The sequence below is a fragment of the Adiantum capillus-veneris genome, chromosome 21 (assembly GCF_014529385.1).
Source record: "Adiantum capillus-veneris isolate H3 chromosome 21, ASM1452938v2, whole genome shotgun sequence".
NCBI classification, from domain to species: Eukaryota; Viridiplantae; Streptophyta; class Polypodiopsida; order Polypodiales; family Pteridaceae; genus Adiantum; species Adiantum capillus-veneris.
Genome location: NC_140951.1, coordinates 46,579,789 through 46,604,597, shown reverse-complemented (window position 1 = coordinate 46,604,597; position 24,809 = coordinate 46,579,789). Strand labels below are relative to the sequence as shown.

Sequence of the window (24,809 nt, the reverse complement as noted above, 5' to 3'; positions counted from 1 at the left end):
GGGTAAACTATGGGCGAACTTGGGTGCCGTTTTTGCCCATAGTTCACCCTAGTTTCGTGTGGCGATTAGACGCACACCCCCCTCAATATAGGCACTCCCAACTCGTGTGATGTAGTAACGAGGGGTGTCCACACTCAAGGCTTAGGGTAAAGGGGCCATTATAAGGCCACTAAGCGTCATGAAAAAGTGTGGTGGCTATGTTGCACTGTTTGCGGCTTTAAAGAGTGCGTTCAAGAGCTGAGCACGAGTGCTATTTGGGATAGAGATGGCAAGAACACGACATCCCATAATATTTTGTGTGTAACAAAATCAGTCGTCCATGGGCAAACAAGCCAACGAGCTAACAAGGCTTGATCTCAACCAATCCAGCATTGGCTTGTGAGTGTCTCACAAATGGACCCAAAATTTTTTTAAATCGGGGGGTGGCGAGTCCTAGTTACTAGAGGGTGGAGGCGTTCATTTACAAGCCCCGCGGCAAATTCTTTAAAAAAGACATGGAAGAAAAAAAGCCCAAGATTCTTTACAAGCCGCGCGGGCCCAGGCAGGGCTAGGAAAAAAATACATTTTCCCTAACCGAGAAGAAAATTTGGGCAAACTTAAAATCAAATTCTACCGGTTTTTTTTTTTTAGTTTCAAAATTTGAAGCTTTTGTCGGTATTTACACTAAAACTTGTGTAAATTTACCAAACCAGTTTTCCCCCCCCCCCCCAAGCCCCCCCCCCCCCCCCCCCCCCCCCCCCCCCCCCCCCCCCCCCAAAAACCCTAGTGTCACAATCCCCCCACCATTAGCTCCCTCAATCTTTGTCCTTGCAAATTTGCAATACGTTTTGTTAAATCTGAGTCAACACAAGGATGGCTGATTTGGCGCGTTTGTCTATGTTCCACATAGGATGAACCCACGTGAGAGACACGACGGATCATGTGGCCAGGAATCATTCAGGAAAGGAGGTTTTTGTGCTCCCGCAATTCCCAATAGGACATACCTCAGAGATCTGTGGGTGCACATCCTTACTGGTGCCAGGTGGGTTCTTCTGCCTCCACAGTGGCTATGGTAGCACGACCTTGACAGCAACCCACATTCGCCAAACAGCAACTGGACCTTTTCTGAGGGCGACCCATATTTTTTTTGTTGCTCTCTATTCTTATTTGCCGCCCTACTGCGCCGCGGCAGTTTTAGACTCGAAGATAAGCTGGGTCCTCTCGTAGTCGCAGCTCGTACTCTCTCGGATTATAGTACTCTTCCCATTTTGCCTAGCTTTGTCGCAGAAGACGCTGACGCTGTTCTTGGAAGGGCTAAATAGAAACTCCTTTGACCAGTTGTGCCCCTTTCTCAAAGCAGGTATGCCAAATGTTTTCTGCCTCGCTAATTATGAGAGATCGTGCATTGAAAAGGGTGTCAACTGTAAGCAGCCATATTGCCACCCAAAAGATCAGAATAACAGGGAGAATGCTTATAGCGTATGCTGCACATTCTACCCAATAGAGTCTTTCCTTCTCTAGGGCAAATTCGTCATATAAGCTACAGGAGTATCCTTTGCAGCTCACCCAATATGGCCGAACCTCCATTCTCTTTTGCTGAAGAAAGGAGCTTCATAGGCAGAGCAGGATATTCTTCAAGGCCCCTTCCGAATGAAATTAGGAGCGGGATGCTATAATATGCTTTCGTATCTCAGCACACTCATGGCTGGATTGTGAACCTGTGCTTTATCTTCATGTCGTCATTGAGAAACTGGTTGGGTGTTTGAACAACTCTCAAGAATGTTGTCAAGCCAATGGATTTGACGTGGCCCAGTGTACAACAGCAAGTCAGTTGTGTGGCCGTGAGCCAGAGTTACAAGTGAAGACACTAATATATTTACGAGAAAGTCAAACTTTTAGCCGCTGTTTGTAGTTTGTAGTGCATGAAGAGTGCCTACTGCACAGGAAGTACTCTCTAGACAAGGGTGGGGCATTGGCAATAAGAGGCGGTGTGTGTGCAAGATAACGAGGCTCTTTCTGCTGAGCTGGAATCAGCAGGCTGCACCATGTCAAATATTATTGAGGTTTAAATCTAGTGTATGAGGGTCTATGAACGCTAGTATGGTATTCAAGTCATTTGCTTTGAAGATGACTCAGGTACCTTTTGGGGATAGTAGGTAGTTTACACTGTATGGTCAAGGTTTGAAAGCATTGGGAGTGGGGAACTCGGCTCTAAGAGGCCTTTTGTAGGTTTAGAGGGTATTATTGGCACGAGCGCTGTCAACTGTATAAAACGTTAGAGCACATAGTTAGTCTGTGCTGCAACATTTTATTTTACTTTGGGGCAGAGACATATACAGTTTGTGGTTTCGAGTTTTTGGTCTTGGTTGGGAGTTAGTGTCTACAATAAGCCTAGTAATGGTTTATTGAGGCAAGTCTTGTGCACAAGCTGATAGGGTTTTTGTACATAGTTGTGCATCTTGTCATTGTTGTTGCGCATCCTTGAACTCAAAAAATGCAACATTTGCTTAGACCAATTAGTCTTCTTGCATTAATTTAGATGCTTTGAAAGTTAAGGATTTACATTTAGCATGTCTGCAGGAATTGGGTCTCTGGAACCGGTAAGCACGTGTCAGGACTTGGGATGCCTGAGGTTCTACAATTCATCACAGGGCAGGGCTTACATTTGTGAGAAGGCATGCACACTCCTATCAGGTGTCTTCAATGGACAAGCGTGTTGTTTGGAATCCACAAATTGATTGTAATGCGAAGATAACATCTGCCAATGACTGTGGTGTGACAGACCCCAATTGCAATAGAATCGTGACTGATGAAGCTCCTGTTTACCAGCAACCAGAACTTTGTGCAGCTGAAACATCGTATGCTCAGGGAATGCTTGAAGGCATGGTTGTACATTATATTCAGTCTGATCAACCCTCCAGTTTGGGCCTAAAAGCACAGTCTGTAAACAACTGTAATTTATTGTCTTGCAAACGGGATCTCTCCGAAAGGATTCCTGATTCAAAGGCCTCCATCAAACAAGCTGAAAGTTACAGGCAAGAATGTCGTGAGCATCAGATTCAGCAATGGTTGTCTAAGCACAGCCACACACAGGAAACTCTACCCAAAGATCATTGGCTTGGTTTTTATCCTCAGCCAAGAGAAGGAGGTAATGCATCTGAGACGTCTGCATCCTTGCAGATTCTTGCTAATTACCAGGATTTGGAAACAAGCCAATTTGCAAGACAGCCTCAGGCATTTGTTAAAAGTACTTCGAACCCGGATCAGGTAGAATCAAGTAAGAAACACGTCCATTTCCTCTCCAGCAATGCTCTCATCGCAGATTCGTGCAGTTTACAAGCATCGGAAGGAGTTTCGCTGAAAAAACGAAAACTCACGGATTTAAAGCTGGATACAGAACAGGAATATTCTGGTAATGCTGGCATAGCAGATTGCCAGCCCAATGGAATAACAGCTTCACCATCTCTTGTGCATGATATCAATGGGACGGAAGTCACATTGCGACAGTGGCTGAGTAGGCCAGGTCGCACTGTTGATTGCCTTGAATCATTAAATATCTTCAAGCAAATTCTCCACTTTGTGGATCTTGCTCACAGGCAAGGCGTTGTACTGAAAAACATTCGCCCCTCATTGTTTCTACTCTCGTCTCTTCATAGAGTAACATTTTTAGATTCTGCAAGCTCTAGCTCCAGTTCTGGTTCATCAGAACCTTCAACAGGTGCAGCATCTGTGCAAGCTTCCCTGTTGGCTGACACAGCAACCATGAGGGTTGGCAGTACCTCTCAAAGTGCAGAAAGACGCCCTTTGACAGCACAAACACATCATGGTAGGGATTTCGAGGAGCACATGCAACTAACAAGCTGGAGGATCCGAGCTGCTGCTGAGTGTGCACCCAAATTGCCAGAACAAACAAATATTTCTGCTGACAGACCACACTTCGGCTCTAATTCTTCAGCTTGGAAAACAGGTATATTCAGTTGTTCAATGTAGGAAATTGTAGGGTTGTTTTGCGAAGAGGTAATTTAATGCTACTATGTAGGGCAAGCACGAATACAAGATGATTTTAGAAATGCACAAGAGGGCCCTTCAAGTGATAAGCTTCAGCAGGGTAACATCTTTCCAGAACGATCAACCAGACTCATGGAAGATATGTGGTATGCAAGTCCGGAAGAAGCTCAGGATGGGACATGCTCATTCGCATCTGACATTTATTGTCTAGGTGTTCTTTTCTTCGAGGTACGAATGCATCATTCTGTATAGTTATTTCTCTGTGTATTAGCTTGTGTAGTTTGCTTCTTTTGATGAGTTCGTTATTTCTAGTTTTTTTTTAAACTGCAAACTGGTATCTGTAAATTAACTGATACCCATCTTGTGTGACCCCTGAGCATATCAATTGTACAATACTAAAGAGGGGCTTTTACTGCAAACTTTAGCTGTAAATTAACTGATACTCGTCTTGGAAGTTCTTCTGAGCATATCAATACGAGAAAGTGCGTACGTTTTAGCATCCTCATCTGCTTGAAACGAAGCTGAAACTTGCTATTGCCCACATCTTTATAGGGTGGTTTTAGAGTTTATTGAGATTACCAGAGAATGTTGATAGATTCAGGTGCCCTTGTGCCAATATTGACACATGCCAATAAGATCTTTGCAATCAAGTGAGAATTCGTCATTACTGAGAAAATGAAGCTAGAGATTCACAGGATGAACATGTCTGGTGGTCTTCAATGAGCTGAGTGCATTTTCTTTCATTCACGGAGAGTTATTTGATGGTCCTACTTTCTATAACTTATTGGTCATCCATTAGACAGCATGAAGAATGTCCTGGTAGCACCAAGTTCTCTTGGTGTGTGCAGAAAAATCAAAACTAATCAATTCGTTAAAGGTAGCGGTCATTCGAAATGTATTGGCACATGCCTGGGTCTCATTCAGACTGCTCTTCAATCATGAAGCTCTATCATGCATAGCGACAAGGAATGACCATTTTTGGTTTCCCTTTGGACTGGTTCCACATTCCCATGTGGTCCTGAGTATATACATCTTTTGCAAAAGCCACACGTTTAAGCATGCTCTTTGAGTGCAAAAGCCACATTTAAGCATGCTCTTTGATTAACAAAGTTTGACCTTGTCACATTTCCTCACCTTCACAAGCACTTCTTAAAATATTGAAATGGAGAAAGAAAAGAAAGAATGTTTATACCAAGGTCCTTCAGTTGCAAAAGACGTAAGGGGAAGTGAGATACATCCACTTTGGATATCATGCCATGAAAGTTACATTGTGTCAAAGCTCAAAATCACATTGTGTCACAATCCCTCAAAGCTACACTGTGTTACAAAGCTCAGAGCTACACTCTGTCACAATCTAGAGAGAGTTTCCTCGTGAGGGTTTCCTGCCCAGTAGCCACTATCTTAGCGGCAAGAACCAAGACCAATGATCGGCTAGTATTCAGTCATTGGCCTATGCTCGCAGGAGTCTCCAAGGGAGCCGTCAATTTGTTTGGCTAGTGATTGTGAAGCCAAATACAAATGCATGAGTTTGCTAGAGGACAGAGGCAAAGCATACTTGCCTGGGACGAGAAATCGGAACGGGGAAGGGCAATTGGCATGAAATGCCATTCCTTGTTGCGGATGCTCACGTCTAAAACACGGAACGGGGATTTAAAACGGGAAGCTAGAATGGGAACGGGGAACGGAGAACTGAAAATGGCCATTCCCTGTAATTGAGGCAAAGGCAAGCTTGACAAGGACGATAGTACCAGTACTCAGTTAGTTGCCTCGGTACTCACGAGGTCCGACAACTGTTGCTATAAATGTGACACTACGCTTTGTTTGGCTGGGGAGTTTGAAGCCAGAGACAAAAGGAGGAACTCACGAAAGGACAAAGTCAAAGGCAAGCTAGATAGAGATAACGGTGAGACAGAGGAGATTGGAATGGCACACGTGGTGGCGATCACAGTGGCCATGACACCAGATTTCCAGTCAAGAGGTAGTTATCGCCACTAGATTTAGCCCGAGAGAGGCAGAGAGGGGCAAGCAGTGCTCCCTATAAATAGTTTGGATCCTTGTGTTGGAGTTCAAGTTACCGGTGTTTGAACCCGTGGGTCGGAGTTCAAGGCACGTGCATATGGCAGGGAACTAATCATACATATCTGAAACACTATGGATGAGTACACCAATCCATTGTTGTTGGCCAGATTATGGACAGGATGTGTTTCAAAGTTCATTATCTAGGAGTATTTGTCACGAGACGGGCACCATGTGCCAACGGAAAATAATAGACTGAACACTTTAAGCACTTCAATAACATCTGAACTGAAAGAGAGAGACGACACAGGGAGTGGCGAAGTTTCACCCCAGAGAGTATTGGCCCCAAACCTTGGTGACCCTTTTGGTTACTTGAACTCAATACAATGCCGGTATTCCACCCTCTGCACCTTCGTACTGAAGCATGCTCGAGAATGAGCCCTCTGCACATATTTAAAGGCCCTTGGCCTTGAAAAGCAGTTACATGAAAAGCAGTTAAACTCAAAAACAACTTGCCCAGAAGCAGTGCTCAAAAGCTGCCAGCGCAAAAGCAGGAATCCGTACAGCTTTGCCACGTTAGCGGCCGGTGTGAAACACGGAAATTCATACAATCACAACACGGAAATCCAACACGGAAATCCACACGGAAATCCCCCCGCAAATAACCACAAGGGTCCGAGCCATGAGTATGTGCAAGCATTCTCAAACACCATTTCTCACTACTCCACCCGGGAGTAAATCACCAAGCATGGAAACGAGTATTCAAACCAGAGTCAAACAGTCCAAATCGGCACCAAGACATGTTCAAAACAGATATCGTCCATTTCAAACAAATTCCAAATAGGATCACCGAACAAGTTCTCAAACAGATTCTCAAACAAAGTTCAAACTTAAAAAGCAATCTTGACATCAGCCGAGCTCGAAAAGTCGACTGACTTTCCATCTTGAACCTGCACCAAAAATTAGGGTTAGATTCCTTCCATAAGATCGTAGCCGACCACAGCATGGTCCATCAGCTCTTGAATAGTTGAAACAAGCCTTGACAAGCAATGTTCCTGTGGCGGTGATGGTAGCCTCAAGACCTGGCAATCACACTGGACCTCCAAGGTTTTTAGCTCGGGAAGAGACACCTGATGAGAGATGTTGAAAAACTTCAAGTTGTATTCTTCTAGGGTTTCCGTGGCAAGCATTTCAGGATACCCCACTCTGCCAAAAGTTGCACTCCAAAGGAAGATGTCAAAAACCATATAACTTTGGGCCAAAATTTTCTTGAAAGCTTGCCAAGTCCTTGGAGTGTGCGGCTTGGTAGCTATAGACATCAACTTTTATTCTGAGAAAAACAATGACTCGAAACAAATCTTGGATCCTTCTCATGCAAGTGATATTTATAGCTTATGCCTTGTAAGATAGAGCAATGAAGACAGAAGCGCGCCTGATGAGCGACGAAGTAAGGGTGGGAGTGGCTAATAAGTCCCGGGTCGGGACCAAAATGTACTTCAAATAAAATTCCAGTAGACTTTGGAAGCGCCGGTTTGCTCTGTCTGCTCTTTGGTGGGACTGGTATGCTTTCAAAAAAGCATACGCCTGAAGCTCTGATACCACTGTCACTGGACGAGCACCACGTCCAACGGAGAAGAACAGACTAAACACTTTAAGCACTTCAATAACAATTGAACTGAAAGAGAGAGACGACACGGGCAATGGCGAAGTTCCACCCCAGAGAGTATTGGCCCCAAACCTTGGCGCCCCTTTCGGTATTTCTTTATATTACTTGAACTCGGTACAATGCCGATACTCCAACCTCTGCACCTTCGTACTGAAGCATGCCCAAGAATGAGCCCTCTGTACATATATAAAGGCCCTTGGCCTTGAAAAGTGGTTTAACTCAAAAACAACTGTGCCAAAAGCAGGTGCTAAAAAGTTGCTAGCGCAAAAGCAGGAATCCGTGCAGCTTTGCCACGTCAACAGCCGGCGTGAAACGCGGAAATCCGTACAATCTACGACATCAGCATTCAGCGTGAAATTCGAAAATCCGTACAGCTTGCCACGTCAACAGTCAGCGTGAAATATGGAAATCTGTACCGCAGCTGCCACATCATCAGCTCGCAAATTAGCCTCTGTGTGTGTGTTGGGTCCAGCTTTATTTTAATAACTTTATGTCACTTGGGCCCCATCGAACGGGATCCCATAAGTTGGTGGGAACTTCTTTCGCTTCTTCTTCCTCTAGTGCTTTTGCTTCTTAGGGTTTGGGCCCCTTGGCCGAGATCTAAAGGTTGGCTCCGTTCTTCAGTGACTTGACATGTGACAGTATTTGGACGTGATGTGTTCGCAATCCATGAATGGAGATTCGTGGATGTAGTGTGGTCTACAATTCAATTTTTTACAAGGCAACCGATGCGCAAGATGGCATTCTTCAAAGGAAAAAGTTGAGGGTGGCAAATCTGGTGGTAGACGTACTACTAGGGTGTCCATGGTAGCTTCTTCATCGACTTGGTCTCACTACTTATTGCATCTGAAGTGAATTGCCCAATGTGATTCCAATATCTATTTTGGATTTTAGGTATTTATTTCACTTATTGTCAAAGTCTAGGTAGGGCAATTTATTGAGGTGGGTATAAATACAACCCATTGCCCCCATTGTATAATGATATTACTAAGGTTGGTTGGTTCAACAATCTCTCTCTCTCTTTCTCTGTCACATTTGCCGGAGGTCCCTATATAGGGACCTTTCCCCTGGTATCAAGTATGTTATGTAGTGCTTCTAGCATTTTGGGGTCACACTCTTTTTTTATTCTTTTGGACTTGCAGCGTTTTTGTAGATCCGGACCAAAGAGAGTGCACCCTCTCTCTAGCGCTTTTTATCTACAGCCAGATACTAATGCTAGAGTCCTATTTAGTCTGTAGTATGATAAAGGTGATAATCTTATTCCTCTTGTTTGGACAAGCAACGAAGTTGAGTTCACATTTTGTCAAGTTTGCGTCTTTGTTCTTTTCAACCTCTTCTTCGTGGGTTCGTAGTAATACTTTAAAAGTTGTTGTGTGGAGTCTTATTTCTAGGATGAAGTCTTTGAGATGTCTTATCCTTGTTAGCTTAAAGTCGAGAACTTGTTTCAAGTTTTAGTAAAGTAAGCTGCTTCAACTTATTTTGCTTATGCCTTCTCTAAAAACATTTTTTAAGTGAATAATGGTTTGCTTTATCTAGTTTTGTTTAGTAGCAAATAAAGCTTTTTTTTTTCTTTGTTCTTGTTTTCTTGTGTCCCTTGCCTTTGTAGTTTTGTGTGTCTTATTCCTTCTTACAATTAGCAAAAAAAATCAAAAACAAATAGCGAAAGTTGCTTCTTAGATATGTACGCAGTCCGCGAACGATAATTCAAAATCGGTGTAGAATTTGAAAAAACTTCCTTCTGCAAAGTTGTAAACCACATCGATTCTAGTGCTGCACGTCGATAGTTTCTGCAAAATCGTTTTAAATTAGCAAAATAATCAAAAACAAAATGCGAAAGTTGTTTTTCAGGTATGTACGCAGTTCGCGAACAATAACTTAAAATCAGTGCAGAATTTGAAAAAACTTCCTTCTCCAAAGTTGTAGACCACATCGATTCTAGTGCCTCAGGAGTATAGTTTTTGCAAAATCATTTTCTATCAGGAGACAAATCGAAAACAAAAACGTACTGCTCTGATACCATGTTGAGAGAGAAAGAGAGAGCACAGAAATAGAACCCTTTGCAAAGTGTGTAGAAGTTCAGACTATTTTGAACTTATGAAGGTATATATAGAGTCCTATTATGGGAACACTCCCTAGTGCCTACACCTAGTAGGCACGGGCGGTGCTCATGTGCAATTAGAGGGTATGCAACTAATCTAAAGTGCCTGGACATGCATGTCCTGCATATAGGCTTACAAAGATGCCATAGCAATTCCTAGGCTGTCTTAAACCCTAGAAGTAGGAGCTAGCTTGTCAACATGCACATAGGATTAGATGTGCACGTGACAAAATCTTGGTGAGATTTGTGAGAGAATGGAAGGGAGCCTTGAGGAGACTATGTGGCAGTGGAGTTTAGTAGCACTGGCGGTGCTTATGTGCAATCAGAGGGTATGCAACTAATGTAAAGTGCCTGGACATGCATGTCCTGCATATAAGCTTACAAAGATTCCATAGCACTTCCTAGGTTGTCCTAAACCCTAGCAGCAGGAGCTAGCTTGTCCACATGCACATAGGATTAGATGTGCATGTGACAAGTTCTTGGTGAGACTTGTGAGAGAATGGAAGGGAGCCTTGAGGAGACTGTGTGGCAGTGGAGTTTCCCATATGGGAAGGAGTGAGGGGATTCACAAGGGTATTTATAAGGAAGAGAGGGCATATGGCTTTCATGTCAAAAGGAAAGGGAGTCCCTTTGTGTGGCTTGTGGGTGGTGGCCTCTTGGTTTAGGTGTAGGGGCGTGGGGGATGTCTTGGGCGCCTTTCTGGAGGACTTTCTTGCATGGAATTGGGGCTTCTTTAGTGAGAGAGAGAGAGAGAGAGAGAGAGAGAGAGAGAGAGAGAGAGAGAGAGCCCCACTCACTACCAAAAGAAGACCCTTACAATGATCAGATGATAATGAAATGTGTACCCCCCTGCCCCCATATATATGAGTGCCCAAGATGGGCACCCAACTCACGTGAACGGCCAGCCGCAAACTCAGGCAGCTGGACAAGGTACAACCTATGATATGGGTAGCCAACCCGGAGACACTAGCCGTACAAGGAGGTGGCCTAGACTTGTGTGAAGCAGCAGAGTGGTCTATGTCACAGGCTTGGACACTCCAAGTCAAAAATCAATCGCAACAGCACCAAATAATCACTTCAAAACAATTCACAGATCACAATAGATTTGCACTGGCCCAGCGGAGTTCCGTGCCTAGAGATATTGGCCCCAAAGACTGGCGCCCCTTTCGGTATTTCTTTTTGTATTAATCAATCATCAAAGTAGAAGAGAGTGGCTCCGGGTTCACTCTCAGACTCTGCGTCCAGATGCCCTGAGAAGTGAGGCCCTCACCACTAATTTAAAGGTTACAAGGGATGCCCAAAAGCAGAGCCCCAAAAGCTTCAAATAAAAAACAATTGCTCTCTCTCTCTCTCACAGAGAGTCAAAACTAGAAAGCAAAAGCATTCTCTCTCTCTTTCTCATTAAGTAGAGAAAAAGCGAAATTTGCGTCGCTCATCATTAAAAAAACAAAAAGCCTCCGCGATTTCCGGAAATTAGGGTTTTTGGCAGAAATTAGGGTTTTTGCTGTCCGCCACATCATCACTTTGTGACATACCCCCCTCTTGAAAGCATTGTAATGGACCGCGATTACGCCTGCAAAACCGACAAAAGACATAAACCGTCTTAGCAGACATTGATTGTTAGTACCTACGTACTAGGAACACACATCTAGCACATGTACGAAATCGACAGTCACATCACACGACATCACAGGACATCACATGACATTCAACATTCATTCGGATCTTAGAGCATGATTTATCGGCAATGTAGCTAGCAATCACATCTAGGTCCAATCGGGACCTCATCGATGTCCGATTGACTAACCCCTATTGCAACCATGTCTATTCGAGATCAATCAGACCAAAATGCTGCAGTCATTTCGTCTGTCAGTTTCTGCACTCACAAGAAGTCAAGAACAAATCAGTATCATAATCAGGAATTCCATTTCATAAAGTCATCTAGCAGAATACTGTTCGCTCTCAATATCCTTGAAGCTCAAAGAGACATTAGTGACTTTAGTATCAAAATCGAGGCATCTGTTGACAAAGGAGCGGAGTAACTCTCCTCTTGTGCATCCCACTGCACCAGATCTTCGGCCAAGCTGAGTTTCTTGGTTCCGTTTGGAGTAGACTATGCTAAACCAAAACATCGAGGTAAAGTTTCACAATCCGAGGAGAATCTGCTAGGTCCTCCTCCTCCATCCACTTCGTATCAAATGCAGGAAAGTTCTTGAACTAAACGAAGAACCGCCTTCAGACTTTACCTTTCTTCGTATCGTTATGTGCCAAAATCTGTTCAGGAATAAGGATCTCCTCGTTTTCTTCCACTTCGGGTTGCTCATTAGGCTCCCCATCATCAGGCACATCACCCTTAACAGGTTTGAAGAGGCTCACATGCAATGCATTGTGAATCCTCCAAGTATCTGCCAGTTTCAATTGGAAGGAGACATCATTTATCTTGTCAGTGATCTGGAAAGGTCCGTAGTATTGCATACTAAGCTTTGGAAAAAGCCTCTCCTTTTCCTTTTTCTTTCGTAGGCGTGCCTTCTCAAAAGTAAGAGCACCCAATCATCCTCCTTCAATTTCAAGTCGCGACGATGGCGATCCGCTGCCTTTTTCTGTCGTTCTTGAGACTCCTGCAAAGTCTCGCGAACCTTGGCAATAGCCATATCCAAATCTCGCGAATATTCATTCGCTTCAAATATCTAATCTTTCGTGCTTAGGAAGGATGGAACCTTCGCAGCACTTTCAACAATCTCACATGGCGTCTTCCCCGTCGAAGAGTGTATCGTGTTATTGTAGGCAAATTCCACCAAAGGTAAGTTCTTTTCCCATTGAGTCTTCTGATCCGAGATACAAGACTTCAATAAATGTAAAATCACTGAATTGGCAATCTCAAATTGCCCGTCAGTCTGCAAGTGGAATGATGACGAGAACTGCAACTGTGTGCCAATGTTCTCCCAAATTGCCTTCCAAAACAAACTCATAAATCTGGGGTCTCTGTCGGAGACAATCGTCTCAAACGTGCCATGTAATTGGAAAATCATCGTGATCATTCTGTGTATTCGGGAGATCAAAATTGAAATCCATTTCAATACTTTCCCAGGGGCGGGTGGGTATGGGTAAAGGGTGTAACAATCCCTGTGCCTTATGCCTTTCAAACTTGACCTTTTGGCATACTACGCACAACTCTTCCACGTCCTTTTTGAGTCACGGCCAAAAGAAGTATCTCTCTACCCCTTTCATGGTGGTAGCAATGCCGCGGTGACCCGTAAAAGGTGGACAGTGGCATTCAGTCATAGCCTTTTCCCTCAACGGTTGTGTAGCGCACAACATAGTCTTTTTCATCAAGTAGCCTTCCCAAAGGGAGTATCCAGCTACTGTCTCCCCATCCCGTATCCGTGTGAAAATATCTGCAAAATCTGTATCTGTGGCATACTGATCGACCATATCCTCGAAGCTCCTATGATGTATCGCGGAAACAGCCAGAACCAACGGTTTTCGAGACAAAGCATCTGCCACCACATTCTTCTGTCCCTGCACATGGACAATCTGGAAGTGGAACTGTCACGAGGACGTGGCAGTTATTAACCATGTCACAGAGATGTGGCAACTGCTAACCTTGGTTGTTGGTTTCTTTCCAATGGGGTTTATTTTATTTGTTTAAGACCCTCTTCTTGAAGTAGCAAACGGTCGGACATTGTATGGCCAATGTGAACGGTAGATTCACCCGCAGACGGGAAGTGGTCGGCACTGGAATTCGTATGGTAAGAGGATGTCTAGGCTCAGAGCAAGATCATATAGGTCCCCCCGTCGCACTTAGCAAGTTGGTGGATACTAGGAAGTGAACTCAATTAAGGCGTAAAGTCAAGGTGGGACTTCCAACAAAAAGTATCCGACAGTTGGGCCACATTGCATTTTTGGATGCGGTCCCAATGAGGATAGATGGTCAGAAGACCAATGGGAGCCCAACGGAAGCATCTCCTAAAATTTAGGGAACTGCTATTTTGGGCCACGAAATGTGTTCGCGTCATTACCTTCGGTATGACTAGGGGAACACTTTACAACTCTGCCGCGAAGTCAACTGACGCACCAGTTGAGATATTTTTAGCAGGGAAAGCCCAAACTCGGAAACTGGGCGACGTGTCAACTTGTGAGCGATTCTGCCACTCTGGGAGGCAAAAACGAGCTGCATATCATCAAAGGGGGCGCCATTTTCAGCCACAGGCGGATTGCAACAGGTACAGAAGCTATGGAATGCTTACCTTGCCCTCTATGCACAGTATGGTGACGGGAGTGATGCCCCCACGCTACATACTGCTCTCTTTCTCCCCTACGTGCAGTTATGTGATGCCCCACAAGAGGGCTACTCATTTGACTGATGTACAGTTGTGTGGGTTCATGCTTTTGTGCTGAGGCTGAGCCCTCCTTGAGCGGGAACAGGGGTAGCTAACTGCTGCTCCAAAGCAGGCATTGGTGAGGGTCATAACCTCACCGTACAGGTGCAAAATCAGCGCTGTGTATGTGCTGTAATTTGACTGTTTTTCAGCCATACGGACGCCAGGATCATTGGGAATCGTGCCCCACTGGCAAAGGACAGTTAGGGGACTGTTTGGGGCTGAAAACAGGGCAAAAACCAGTAAATACAGCGTGCTGAATTTACTGTTTTTTGGACAGGAATCAGAGGGTATACGACAGTGCAAGCGAGTTCCAGCAGGGGAATTGGTTTCGCGCAAGTTTTGGGGCTGTTATGCTGCCGAAATTGGCCAAATCAAATGGTATCTAGGTGGATACACGTGAAGGATTCCCAGGACCTTACCTTGTAATTTACCCTCCTAAAGAATAAAGAAATACCGAAAGGGGCGCCAATTTTGGGGCCTACAGGTTGTCGGCGTCTGCTCGGACATTCTAGCTCCGAGCCGTGTGTGTGATGAAGTGTTAATTCTCGTTACAGGTCTCCTTTGCAAAGTGCTCTGTGTGTGTGTGTTTAAGTAAAGATTTTCGGGTGAAAGCCAACGCCTACCGCCCTACGGGCCGGTTTCATGGTTCCATTGCCGGGATATCAATCACTTTTTCCTCAAAGAGTGAGCCTGGATTGTTCAGGGTAAAGAACACACATTGCAAGAACGCGGGGATTACACTATGACCGACAAGGGGAAGGGAATTATGGAAGAGGGTTCCTCTCCAAAGGACAGGCAGGAGATTCCTATGGTTTTGAGATTGGCGAGAGCTCACGGCCACGTCAGTCTGTACCTCCTGTCAACGTGAATGTCCCTCCAGTAGTACAGGGCTTTATGACAGGGCAACTCGAGGATGATGCGTTTAAGACTCAGTTAGTTGCCGCGGTGAATGTCCTTTTCGCAGCTGGTGCAGCAGAATCCGAGGTTATGGAATTCTTGCAAGCGCCACCAGTGCAACAGCAAAATAGCAACCTACGCCGCGTACGGAGCTTGTTGAAGCTCAAGCCCAGGTACTTCATAAGTGCGCAGGAGGAAAGGGAACAGGCTATGCACTGTTGCGGAGTCGGGGGCTCCAAAGCAGGTTCCTCCCGTGCTTGAACAGGTGGCTAGAACGCCTATTCCACAGGTTATGCCAGTTCAGCCCGCCACCTTTCAGAGCCAGCATGCTGTCTTGAATGGACAGGGAGCTGGATACCAGGCTATGCACTCAGTTTTTCCACCACCCACGATACATCCTGGGTATTTCGGGGGTGGATCAGTGTTCCAAAGTATGGCTGGTTATGCGTCTGGAAGTCAGCCGTACATGCCAGGAACAGTGTTCGGGGGTATGCAAGGCATCATGCCAAACCCCATGTATGGTACTATCGGCATGCAGCAAGGTTTCCACGGCAACCAGGGCCAGTTTGGGGTGCCACAGGGTCATTTTGGCATGGCTGGTTTTTCTGGACAGCGGCCAGATATCGCACCTCTGACGCAAAATGTGAATGGCCAACACGTGCCGATCATGCCTAGTACAGTGCCCATGTTGCAGACCATTCCGTATGACAATTTGGGGGCACTAGAGAAGCCGAAGGCTTACAAAGAGGATGGTGCAGCAGTAAAGTTCAGTACCTTCAGTGGTTTCGAGGACAAGACAAAGGCACTCACTTTCCTCCAGCAGTTTGATACAGCTTATGCGGGAGGGAATTTTACAGAGGCCTCGAAGGTCAGGAAAGCTGCCACTTTCTTAAAGGACAATGCGCTTACCTGGTGGACGACATTGTTAATGCAAGGACAGGCACCCGCCACTTGGGTTTACTTCAAGCAAATGTTTGCATCTGCTTGGCTATCAAATGAATTTGAAGCCGATGTCTTGACAGATTGGCACCAGCTTACGGCAGCTTCGTGCAAGAGCTTGTTGGAGTACAATAGGAGGTTTTGTAAAGCATTACTCTCAGTGACCTCCTACAGATTTGTGCCATTGACAGAGCAGATAGAGAAGTATTGTTGTGGGCTGCCTAAAGGGCTTCGCGATTACTGTACAAAGAATAGAGTGGCTACCCTTACTCAGCTTATGGAAGTTGCGAACACTGGTCTTGCCCTGTTGAAAGGAGAGGACAGTGGATTTCCGAGCAATGATAAAGGAGGGCAGCAAAAGAAAAATTCAGCGAAGAAGCCCTTTGTGAAAACGGCTCCTGATGCGTCACAGGGGTCAGAACAGGCCACCAAAGATAAGGATTCAGCTGGGACTTCTGGAGCGCAGGCAAAGAAACAGAAAAGGAAGCCTTTTGTGCGCAAGTCGCTCGAGGAAAAGAAGGTCCTAATGGCTGAAAACAAATGCTTTATATGCGAGCAGCCTGGTCATATTTCTATCCATTGTCCACAAAGGAAAAGGCCAGCTGACTCAGAGGATAAAGAAGACCAGAAAGGCAAGAAGCCAAAACCCACGGCAGGTTTAGTGCCAGACATGGTGGGTGACAGGCCCAGCACAGATGCCAGTGAGTTATGCAGGGCATGGGGTAAAGTTAGAGATCAGACGGCACTCATCTTCTTTGATCCAGGTGCCAAAGCCAACTTTATCTCACCAGAGTTAGCTATGAAGCTCGGCATCAAAGCTGAAGAGATGGGGTACACGCAGAGGCAGGGTTGGCATGTCCTGGCCACTCAGAGTGTGTTACTCCCATCATTGGAAAACTGCGTCTGCATATTCAGTCGTATGTGGACACTGAAGAGTTTTACATCATGCCGCTGGAAGGTTGTGACGCCTTGTTGGGGATCCCGTGGATGTTCCGAGTGCATGGAGTCTTGGATGCCTACAACAAAAAGATCACTGTACAGCATAGGGGCAAAACTCACATCTTGGATGTAAAGCTTAAAGGAGAGTCAGTCCCTATTGTATCTGCTTCTGCTATCACTTCTGTAATAAAGAATCATCTTTCTGTGTACTTGATTTTTGCACGTGATGTCTCAGATAGGGATCAGTCAAATTTATCTGTGTTAGATAAAGAAAGGTCAGCATTTTTGCAAAAGTTTAGTGACTGTTTTTCTGACTCATTACCGTCGCAATTACCGCCAGAGAGACCTGAGGACCATCGGATAGATTTGGTGCCAGGGTGTAGCCCACCAAATAGACCTCCCTACAGGGTTAGTGCGGCGCAGCAGAAAGAGATTATGGGCCAGGTTGAGGAGTTATTAGAGAAGGGGCTGATTCAGCCTAGTTCTTCACCCTTTTGCTCCCCAGTGCTCCTAGTGCAGAAGAAGGATGGCTCATGGCGCATGTGTATTGATTACCGTGCGTTGAATAAGAATACCATCAAGAATAGGTTTCCTGTTCCTCGCATTGATGATATTCTCGATCGTTTAGAGGGTGCTGCAATTTTCAGCAGGATAGACCTGAAGAGTGGGTACCATCAGATTCGTATAAGCCCAGAGGATGTGCACAAGACTGCGTTTAGAACGACATTTGGTCTTTATGAGTTTCTAGTGATGCCGTTTGGGCTAACAAATGCTCCTGCCACGTTCAACAGAATGATGGACCGGATTTTCCGCTCGCATCAACTGTTTGTTGGAACATTCTTCGATGACATGATTGTGTATTCGAAGAATGAAGAGGAGCATAGGCGTCACTTGACCATTGTGTTCGAAGAGCTGCGCAGTCACAGGTTACTTGTCAATCCTAAGAAAAGTGAATTCTTCCTTGAAGAGATCCACTTTCTGGGCCACATAGTCTCAAAGGATGGTGTTAGAATGGATCCCGCAAAGGTCGAAGCTATCAAGACATGGCCAGACTTGAAGACTGTGCACGATGTCAGAAGCTTCTTGGGATTGTGTTCCTACTATAGAAGGTTTATCAGAAATTTTGCAGAGATAGCATCGCCTCTTCACGCATTGCAAAAGAAAGAGGTCACTTTCAGATGGACCCAAAAAGAGATTTCAGCTTTTAGTCTCTTAAAGGAAAAGTTGACTTCAGATCCAGTCATTGTTTTGCCAGATCTCAGGAAGTCATTTGTGGTCCAGTGTGACGCGTGTGGTAGTAGCATCGGAGCAGTGCTAATGCAAGATGGACGGGTAGTAGCATATGAAAGCCGAATTTTGCAAGGGCCAGAGAGGACTATGCAAGTCTATGAGAAAGAACTCTTGGCCGTTATTCATGCGCTTTCTAGCTGGAAGCACTACCTCTTAGGTGCTGATTTTGTTGTCCAAACAGATCATCAGACCTTGCGATACTTCTTGACACAGTCAAAGTTATCCGAAAAGCATATGCGATGGGCAAACATTCTTTCCATGTTCCACTTCCAGATTATGCATGTGGAAGGCAAGAAGAATGTTGTGGCTGATGCGTTATCAAGAAAGCCACAAATTTCAGCTGTGTCAATTCCTTATCATCATGAGTTAGATGACATGAAGGAACAGTATATTGCTGATGAAGATTTTGCAAGGATCTTTGAACAGTTACAAGAGGGGCAACATCACGAGCACTACCTCCTCAGAGATGGTTTTATGATGATGCATGGCAGACTTTGTGTCACTAGGCCACTGCGACATAAGGTCATGGAAGAGAGTCATGTCCCACCGTATGCAGGGCATCGTGGCATTGATGCAACAGTTAAAGCGGTAGAGACGTTCTTCTATTGGCCTACCTTGAGGAGAGATGTGGATGCCTTTGTGCGAGCATGCATAGTTTGCCAAAAGGTCAAGTTTGACAGGCAAAAGGCACCAGGGTTGTTACAACCACTGCCGATTCCGGATAAGCCATGGGAAAGCATTGCTATGGACTTTATCTTTGATCTTCCAAGAACGCCAACAGGGAATGATGGTATATGGACCATTATCTGCAGGTTCAGCAAGCAGGCCCATTTTATCCCTGTCAGGAAGAAGATAAAATCTGATCAGATGGCACGCTTGTTCATGTACAATGTGTTTAAGTACCATGGTATGCCACAATCGATTATCAGTGATCGTGATCCTCGCATGACCAGTTTGTTCTGGAGAGGATTGTTTGAGAACATGGGTACTACGCTCAAGTTCTCGTCTTCGTTTCATCCACAAACTGATGGACAGTCAGAAGAGGCCAATTCTACTGTCTTAGATCTGCTGAAATGCTATGTGTCAGATAATAAGGGCAAGTGGGAACAGTATTTGCCTATGCTTGAGTATGCGTACAATAATACGGTGCATTCGTCTACTGGCAAAGCACCTTTTGAAATTGTTGAAGGCGGCAAAAAGGTTCCTCCCATTTTGCACACAAACGACAAGATCTTTGAGGCAGATCGATATGTTGAGAACATGGATGAGATGTATAAGAAGATTAAAGTTGCCTTGGAGAAGACTCAGGCAAAACAGAAAAAGGCTGCTGATCGTCACCGTCGTGAATTGCTACTATCACCTGGTGATTGGGTTCTCTTAAGGTTCGAAAAGGCAAGATTAAAGAAGATGAAGGGCAAGGAACGGCTGTTTCCTAAGCTCAGCATGCGTTACTATGGGCCTTTTCAAGTGCTTGACAAGATCAACGATGTGGCTTACAGGCTGAAATTGCCTGATGCGTGGAAGATTCATAATGCGTTTCACGTGAGTCTTCTAAGACCCTTCGTGGGTGATGTGCCAGAAGATATGCCAGTTGAGGATCAGCCAGAAGTTGAGGAACTTGATGAGATCCTGGTACCTGAGCAAGTTTTGGCACATAAGGACAGAAAAGTTAAAGGACAAGTTGCAAGATGCTATTTGGTGAAGTTCAAGAACTATCCGCCTATGGATGCAAAGTGGATGGAAGAGCATGAACTGTCAGAGTCACCAAATGTATTGCAGCTTTACCTTGAAGCCTTTGGGTTACAGCCTACTTATGCCCCAACCCAACGTGTGCAAAGGAGGGGTAATGATAGAGCTAGTACATCAAATGTACATATGAATTCAGTGCCATAGATGGAAATGGCAAAAGTATGAAGGCCTCATTAAGTCATTTGTATCTATGTATGTTACGACCTTTCTTGCGGATACATGCGATGATAAAAGAGTGTTAATAGCACAAGATCATCAGTGGCGTGTATTTATGGTATGCAATCGAGGACGTTTGCGATTTCAAGAGGGGGGTATGTCACGAGGACGTGGCAGTTATTAACCATGTCACAGAGATGTGGCAACTGCTAACCTTGGTTGTTGGTTTCTTTCCAATGGGGTTTATTTTATTTGTTTAAGACCCTCTTCTTGAAGTAGCAAACGGTCGGACATTGTATGGCCAATGTGAACGGTAGATTCACCCGCAGACGGGAAGTGGTCGGCACTGGAATTCGTATGGTAAGAGGATGTCTAGGCTCAGAGCAAGATCATATAGGTCCCCCCGTCGCACTTAGCAAGTTGGTGGATACTAGGAAGTGAACTCAATTAAGGCGTAAAGTCAAGGTGGGACTTCCAACAAAAAGTATCCGACAGTTGGGCCACATTGCATTTTTGGATGCGGTCCCAATGAGGATAGATGGTCAGAAGACCAATGGGAGCCCAACGGAAGCATCTCCTAAAATTTAGGGAACTGCTATTTTGGGCCACGAAATGTGTTCGCGTCATTACCTTCGGTATGACTAGGGGAACACTTTACAACTCTGCCGCGAAGTCAACTGACGCACCAGTTGAGATATTTTTAGCAGGGAAAGCCCAAACTCGGAAACTGGGCGACGTGTCAACTTGTGAGCGATTCTGCCACTCTGGGAGGCAAAAACGAGCTGCATATCATCAAAGGGGGCGCCATTTTCAGCCACAGGCGGATTGCAACAGGTACAGAAGCTATGGAATGCTTACCTTGCCCTCTATGCACAGTATGGTGACGGGAGTGATGCCCCGCACGCTACATACTGCTCTCTTTCTCCCCTACGTGCAGTTATGTGATGCCCCACAAGAGGGCTACTCATTTGACTGATGTACAGTTGTGTGGGTTCATGCTTTTGTGCTGAGGCAAGAGCCTCCTTGAGCGGGAACAGGGGTAGCTAACTGCTGCTCCAAAGCAGGCATTGGTGAGGGTCATAACCTCACCGTACAGGTGCAAAATCAGCGCTGTGTATGTGCTGTAATTTGACTGTTTTTCAGCCATACGGACGCCAGGATCATTGGGAATCGTGCCCCACTGGCAAAGGATAGTTAGGGGACTGTTTGGGGCTGAAAACAGGGCAAAAACCAGTAAATACAGCGTGCTGAATTTACTGTTTTTGGACAGGAATCAGAGGGTATACGACAGTGCAAGCGAGTTCCAACAGGGGAATTGGTTTCGCGCAAGTTTTGGGGCTGTTATGCTGCCGAAATTTGGCCAAATCAAATGGTATCTAGGTGGATACACGTGAAGGATTCCCAGGACCTTACCTTGTAATTTACCCTCCTAAAGAATAAAGAAATACCGAAAGGGGCGCCAATTTTGGGGCCTCCAGGTTGTCGGCGTCTGCTCGGAGCATTCTAGCTTCCGAGCCGTGTGTGTGATGAAGTGTTAATTCTCGTTACAGGTCTCCTTTGCAAAGTGCTCTGTGTGTGTGTGTTTAAGTAAAGATTTTCGGGTGAAAGCCAACGCCTACCGCCCTACGGGCCGGTTTCATGGTTCCATTGCCGGGATATCAATCACTTTTTCCTCAAAGAGTGAGCCTGGATTGTTCAGGGTAAAGACACACATTGCAAGAACGCGGGGATTACACTATGACCGACAAGGGGAAGGGAATTATGGAAGAGGGTTCCTCTCCAAAGGACAGGCAGGAGATTCCTATGGTTTTTGAGATTGGCGAGAGCTCACGGCCACGTCAGTCTGTACCTCCTGTCAACGTGAATGTCCCTCCAGTAGTACAGGGCTTTATGACAGGGCAACTCGAGGATGATGCGTTTAAGACTCAGTTAGTTGCCGCGGTGAATGTCTTTTCGCAGCTGGTGCAGAATCCGAGGTTTATGGAATTCTTGCAAGCGCCACCAGTGCAACAGCAAAATAGGCAACCTACGCCGCGTACGGAGCTTGTTGAAGCTCAAGCCCAGGTACTTCATGAGGCGCAGGAGGAAAGGGAACACTCGCATGTTGCGGAGTCGGGGGCTCCAAAGCAGGTTCCTCCCGTGCTTGAACAGGTGGCTAGAACGCCTATTCCACAGGTTATGCCAGTTCAGCCCGCCACCTTTCAGAGCCAGCATGCTGTCTTGAATGGACAGGGAGCTGGATACCAGGCTATGCACTCAGTTTTTCCACCACCCACGATACATCCTGGGTATTTCGGGGGTGGATCAGTGTTCCAAAGTATGGCTGGTTATGCGTCTGGAAGTCAGCCGTACATGCCAGGAACAGTGTTCGGGGGTATGCAAGGCATCATGCCAAACCCCATGTATGGTACTATCGGCATGCAGCAAGGTTTCCACGGCAACCAGGGCCAGTTTGGGGTGCCACAGGGTCATTTTGGCATGGCTGGTTTTTCTGGACAGCGGCCAGATATCGCACCTCTGACGCAAAATGTGAATGGCCAACACGTGCCGATCATGCCTAGTACAGTGCCCATGTTGCAGACCATTCCGTATGACAATTTGGGGGCACTAGAGAAGCCGAAGGCTTACAAAGAGGATGGTGCAGCAGTAAAGTTCAGTACCTTCAGTGGTTTCGAGGACAAGACAAAGGCACTCACTTTCCTCCAGCAGTTTGATACAGCTTATGCGGGAGGGAATTTTACAGAGGCCTCGAAGGTCAGGAAAGCTGCCACTTTCTTAAAGGACAATGCGCTTACCTGGTGGACGACATTGTTAATGCAAGGACAGGCACCCGCCACTTGGGTTTACTTCAAGCAAATGTTTGCATCTGCTTGGCTATCAAATGAATTTGAAGCCGATGTCTTGACAGATTGGCACCAGCTTACGGCAGCTTCGTGCAAGAGCTTGTTGGAGTACAATAGGAGGTTTTGTAAAGCATTACTCTCAGTGACCTCCTACAGATTTGTGCCATTGACAGAGCAGATAGAGAAGTATTGTTGTGGGCTGCCTAAAGGGCTTCGCGATTACTGTACAAAGAATAGAGTGGCTACCCTTACTCAGCTTATGGAAGTTGCGAACACTGGTCTTGCCCTGTTGAAAGGAGAGGACAGTGGATTTCCGAGCAATGATAAAGGAGGGCAGCAAAAGAAAAATTCAGCGAAGAAGCCCTTTGTGAAAACGGCTCCTGATGCGTCACAGGGGTCAGAACAGGCCACCAAAGATAAGGATTCAGCTGGGACTTCTGGAGCGCAGGCAAAGAAACAGAAAAGGAAGCCTTTTGTGCGCAAGTCGCTCGAGGAAAAGAAGGTCCTAATGGCTGAAAACAAATGCTTTATATGCGAGCAGCCTGGTCATATTTCTATCCATTGTCCACAAAGGAAAAGGCCAGCTGACTCAGAGGATAAAGAAGACCAGAAAGGCAAGAAGCCAAAACCCACGGCAGGTTTAGTGCCAGACATGGTGGGTGACAGGCCCAGCACAGATGCCAGTGAGTTATGCAGGGCATGGGGTAAAGTTAGAGATCAGACGGCACTCATCTTCTTTGATCCAGGTGCCAAAGCCAACTTTATCTCACCAGAGTTAGCTATGAAGCTCGGCATCAAAGCTGAAGAGATGGGGTACACCGCAGAGGCAGGGTTGGCATGTCCTGGCCACTCAGAGTGTGTTACTCCCATCATTGGAAAACTGCGTCTGCATATTCAGTCGTATGTGGACACTGAAGAGTTTTACATCATGCCGCTGGAAGGTTGTGACGCCTTGTTGGGGATCCCGTGGATGTTCCGAGTGCATGGAGTCTTGGATGCCTACAACAAAAAGATCACTGTACAGCATAGGGGCAAAACTCACATCTTGGATGTAAAGCTTAAAGGAGAGTCAGTCCCTATTGTATCTGCTTCTGCTATCACTTCTGTAATAAAGAATCATCTTTCTGTGTACTTGATTTTTGCACGTGATGTCTCAGATAGGGATCAGTCAAATTTATCTGTGTTAGATAAAGAAAGGTCAGCATTTTTGCAAAAGTTTAGTGACTGTTTTTCTGACTCATTACCGTCGCAATTACCGCCAGAGAGACCTGAGGACCATCGGATAGATTTGGTGCCAGGGTGTAGCCCACCAAATAGACCTCCCTACAGGGTTAGTGCGGCGCAGCAGAAAGAGATTATGGGCCAGGTTGAGGAGTTATTAGAGAAGGGGCTGATTCAGCCTAGTTCTTCACCCTTTTGCTCCCCAGTGCTCCTAGTGCAGAAGAAGGATGGCTCATGGCGCATGTGTATTGATTACCGTGCGTTGAATAAGAATACCATCAAGAATAGGTTTCCTGTTCCTCGCATTGATGATATTCTCGATCGTTTAGAGGGTGCTGCAATTTTCAGCAGGATAGACCTGAAGAGTGGGTACCATCAGATTCGTATAAGCCCAGAGGATGTGCACAAGACTGCGTTTAGAACGACATTTGGTCTTTATGAGTTTCTAGTGATGCCGTTTGGGCTAACAAATGCTCCTGCCACGTTCAACAGAATGATGGACCGGATTTTCCGCTCGCATCAACTGTTTGTTGGAACATTCTTCGATGACATGATTGTGTATTCGAAGAATGAAGAGGAGCATAGGCGTCACTTGACCATTGTGTTCGAAGAGCTGCGCAGTCACA

General features: G+C 45.7%; 1 protein-coding gene across 5 annotated transcripts in view; it reads left to right on the top strand.

Annotated features, from left to right (window-relative positions):
• The first annotated feature begins 886 nt into the window (after nt 1–886).
• Nucleotides 887–24,809, top strand: part of LOC147430893 (protein SPA1-RELATED 4-like) — a 78,873-nt gene continuing 54,950 nt past the window's right edge. Inside the window, exons 1-4 of one of the 5 annotated variants that reach the window (XM_086493419.1) lie at nt 933–1,339; nt 2,560–2,673; nt 2,762–3,946; nt 4,019–4,215. In XM_086493419.1, coding sequence (XP_086349545.1) covers nt 2,851–3,946; nt 4,019–4,215 — 1,293 coding nt within the window. In that variant the 5' untranslated portion in view covers nt 933–1,339; nt 2,560–2,673; nt 2,762–2,850. Of the gene's footprint in view, nt 1,340–1,377; nt 2,116–2,559; nt 3,947–4,018; nt 4,216–24,809 lie in introns of those variants that run through there. The other 4 variants (XM_086493420.1, XM_086493417.1, XM_086493416.1 and 1 more) reach the window with 4 other exon arrangements.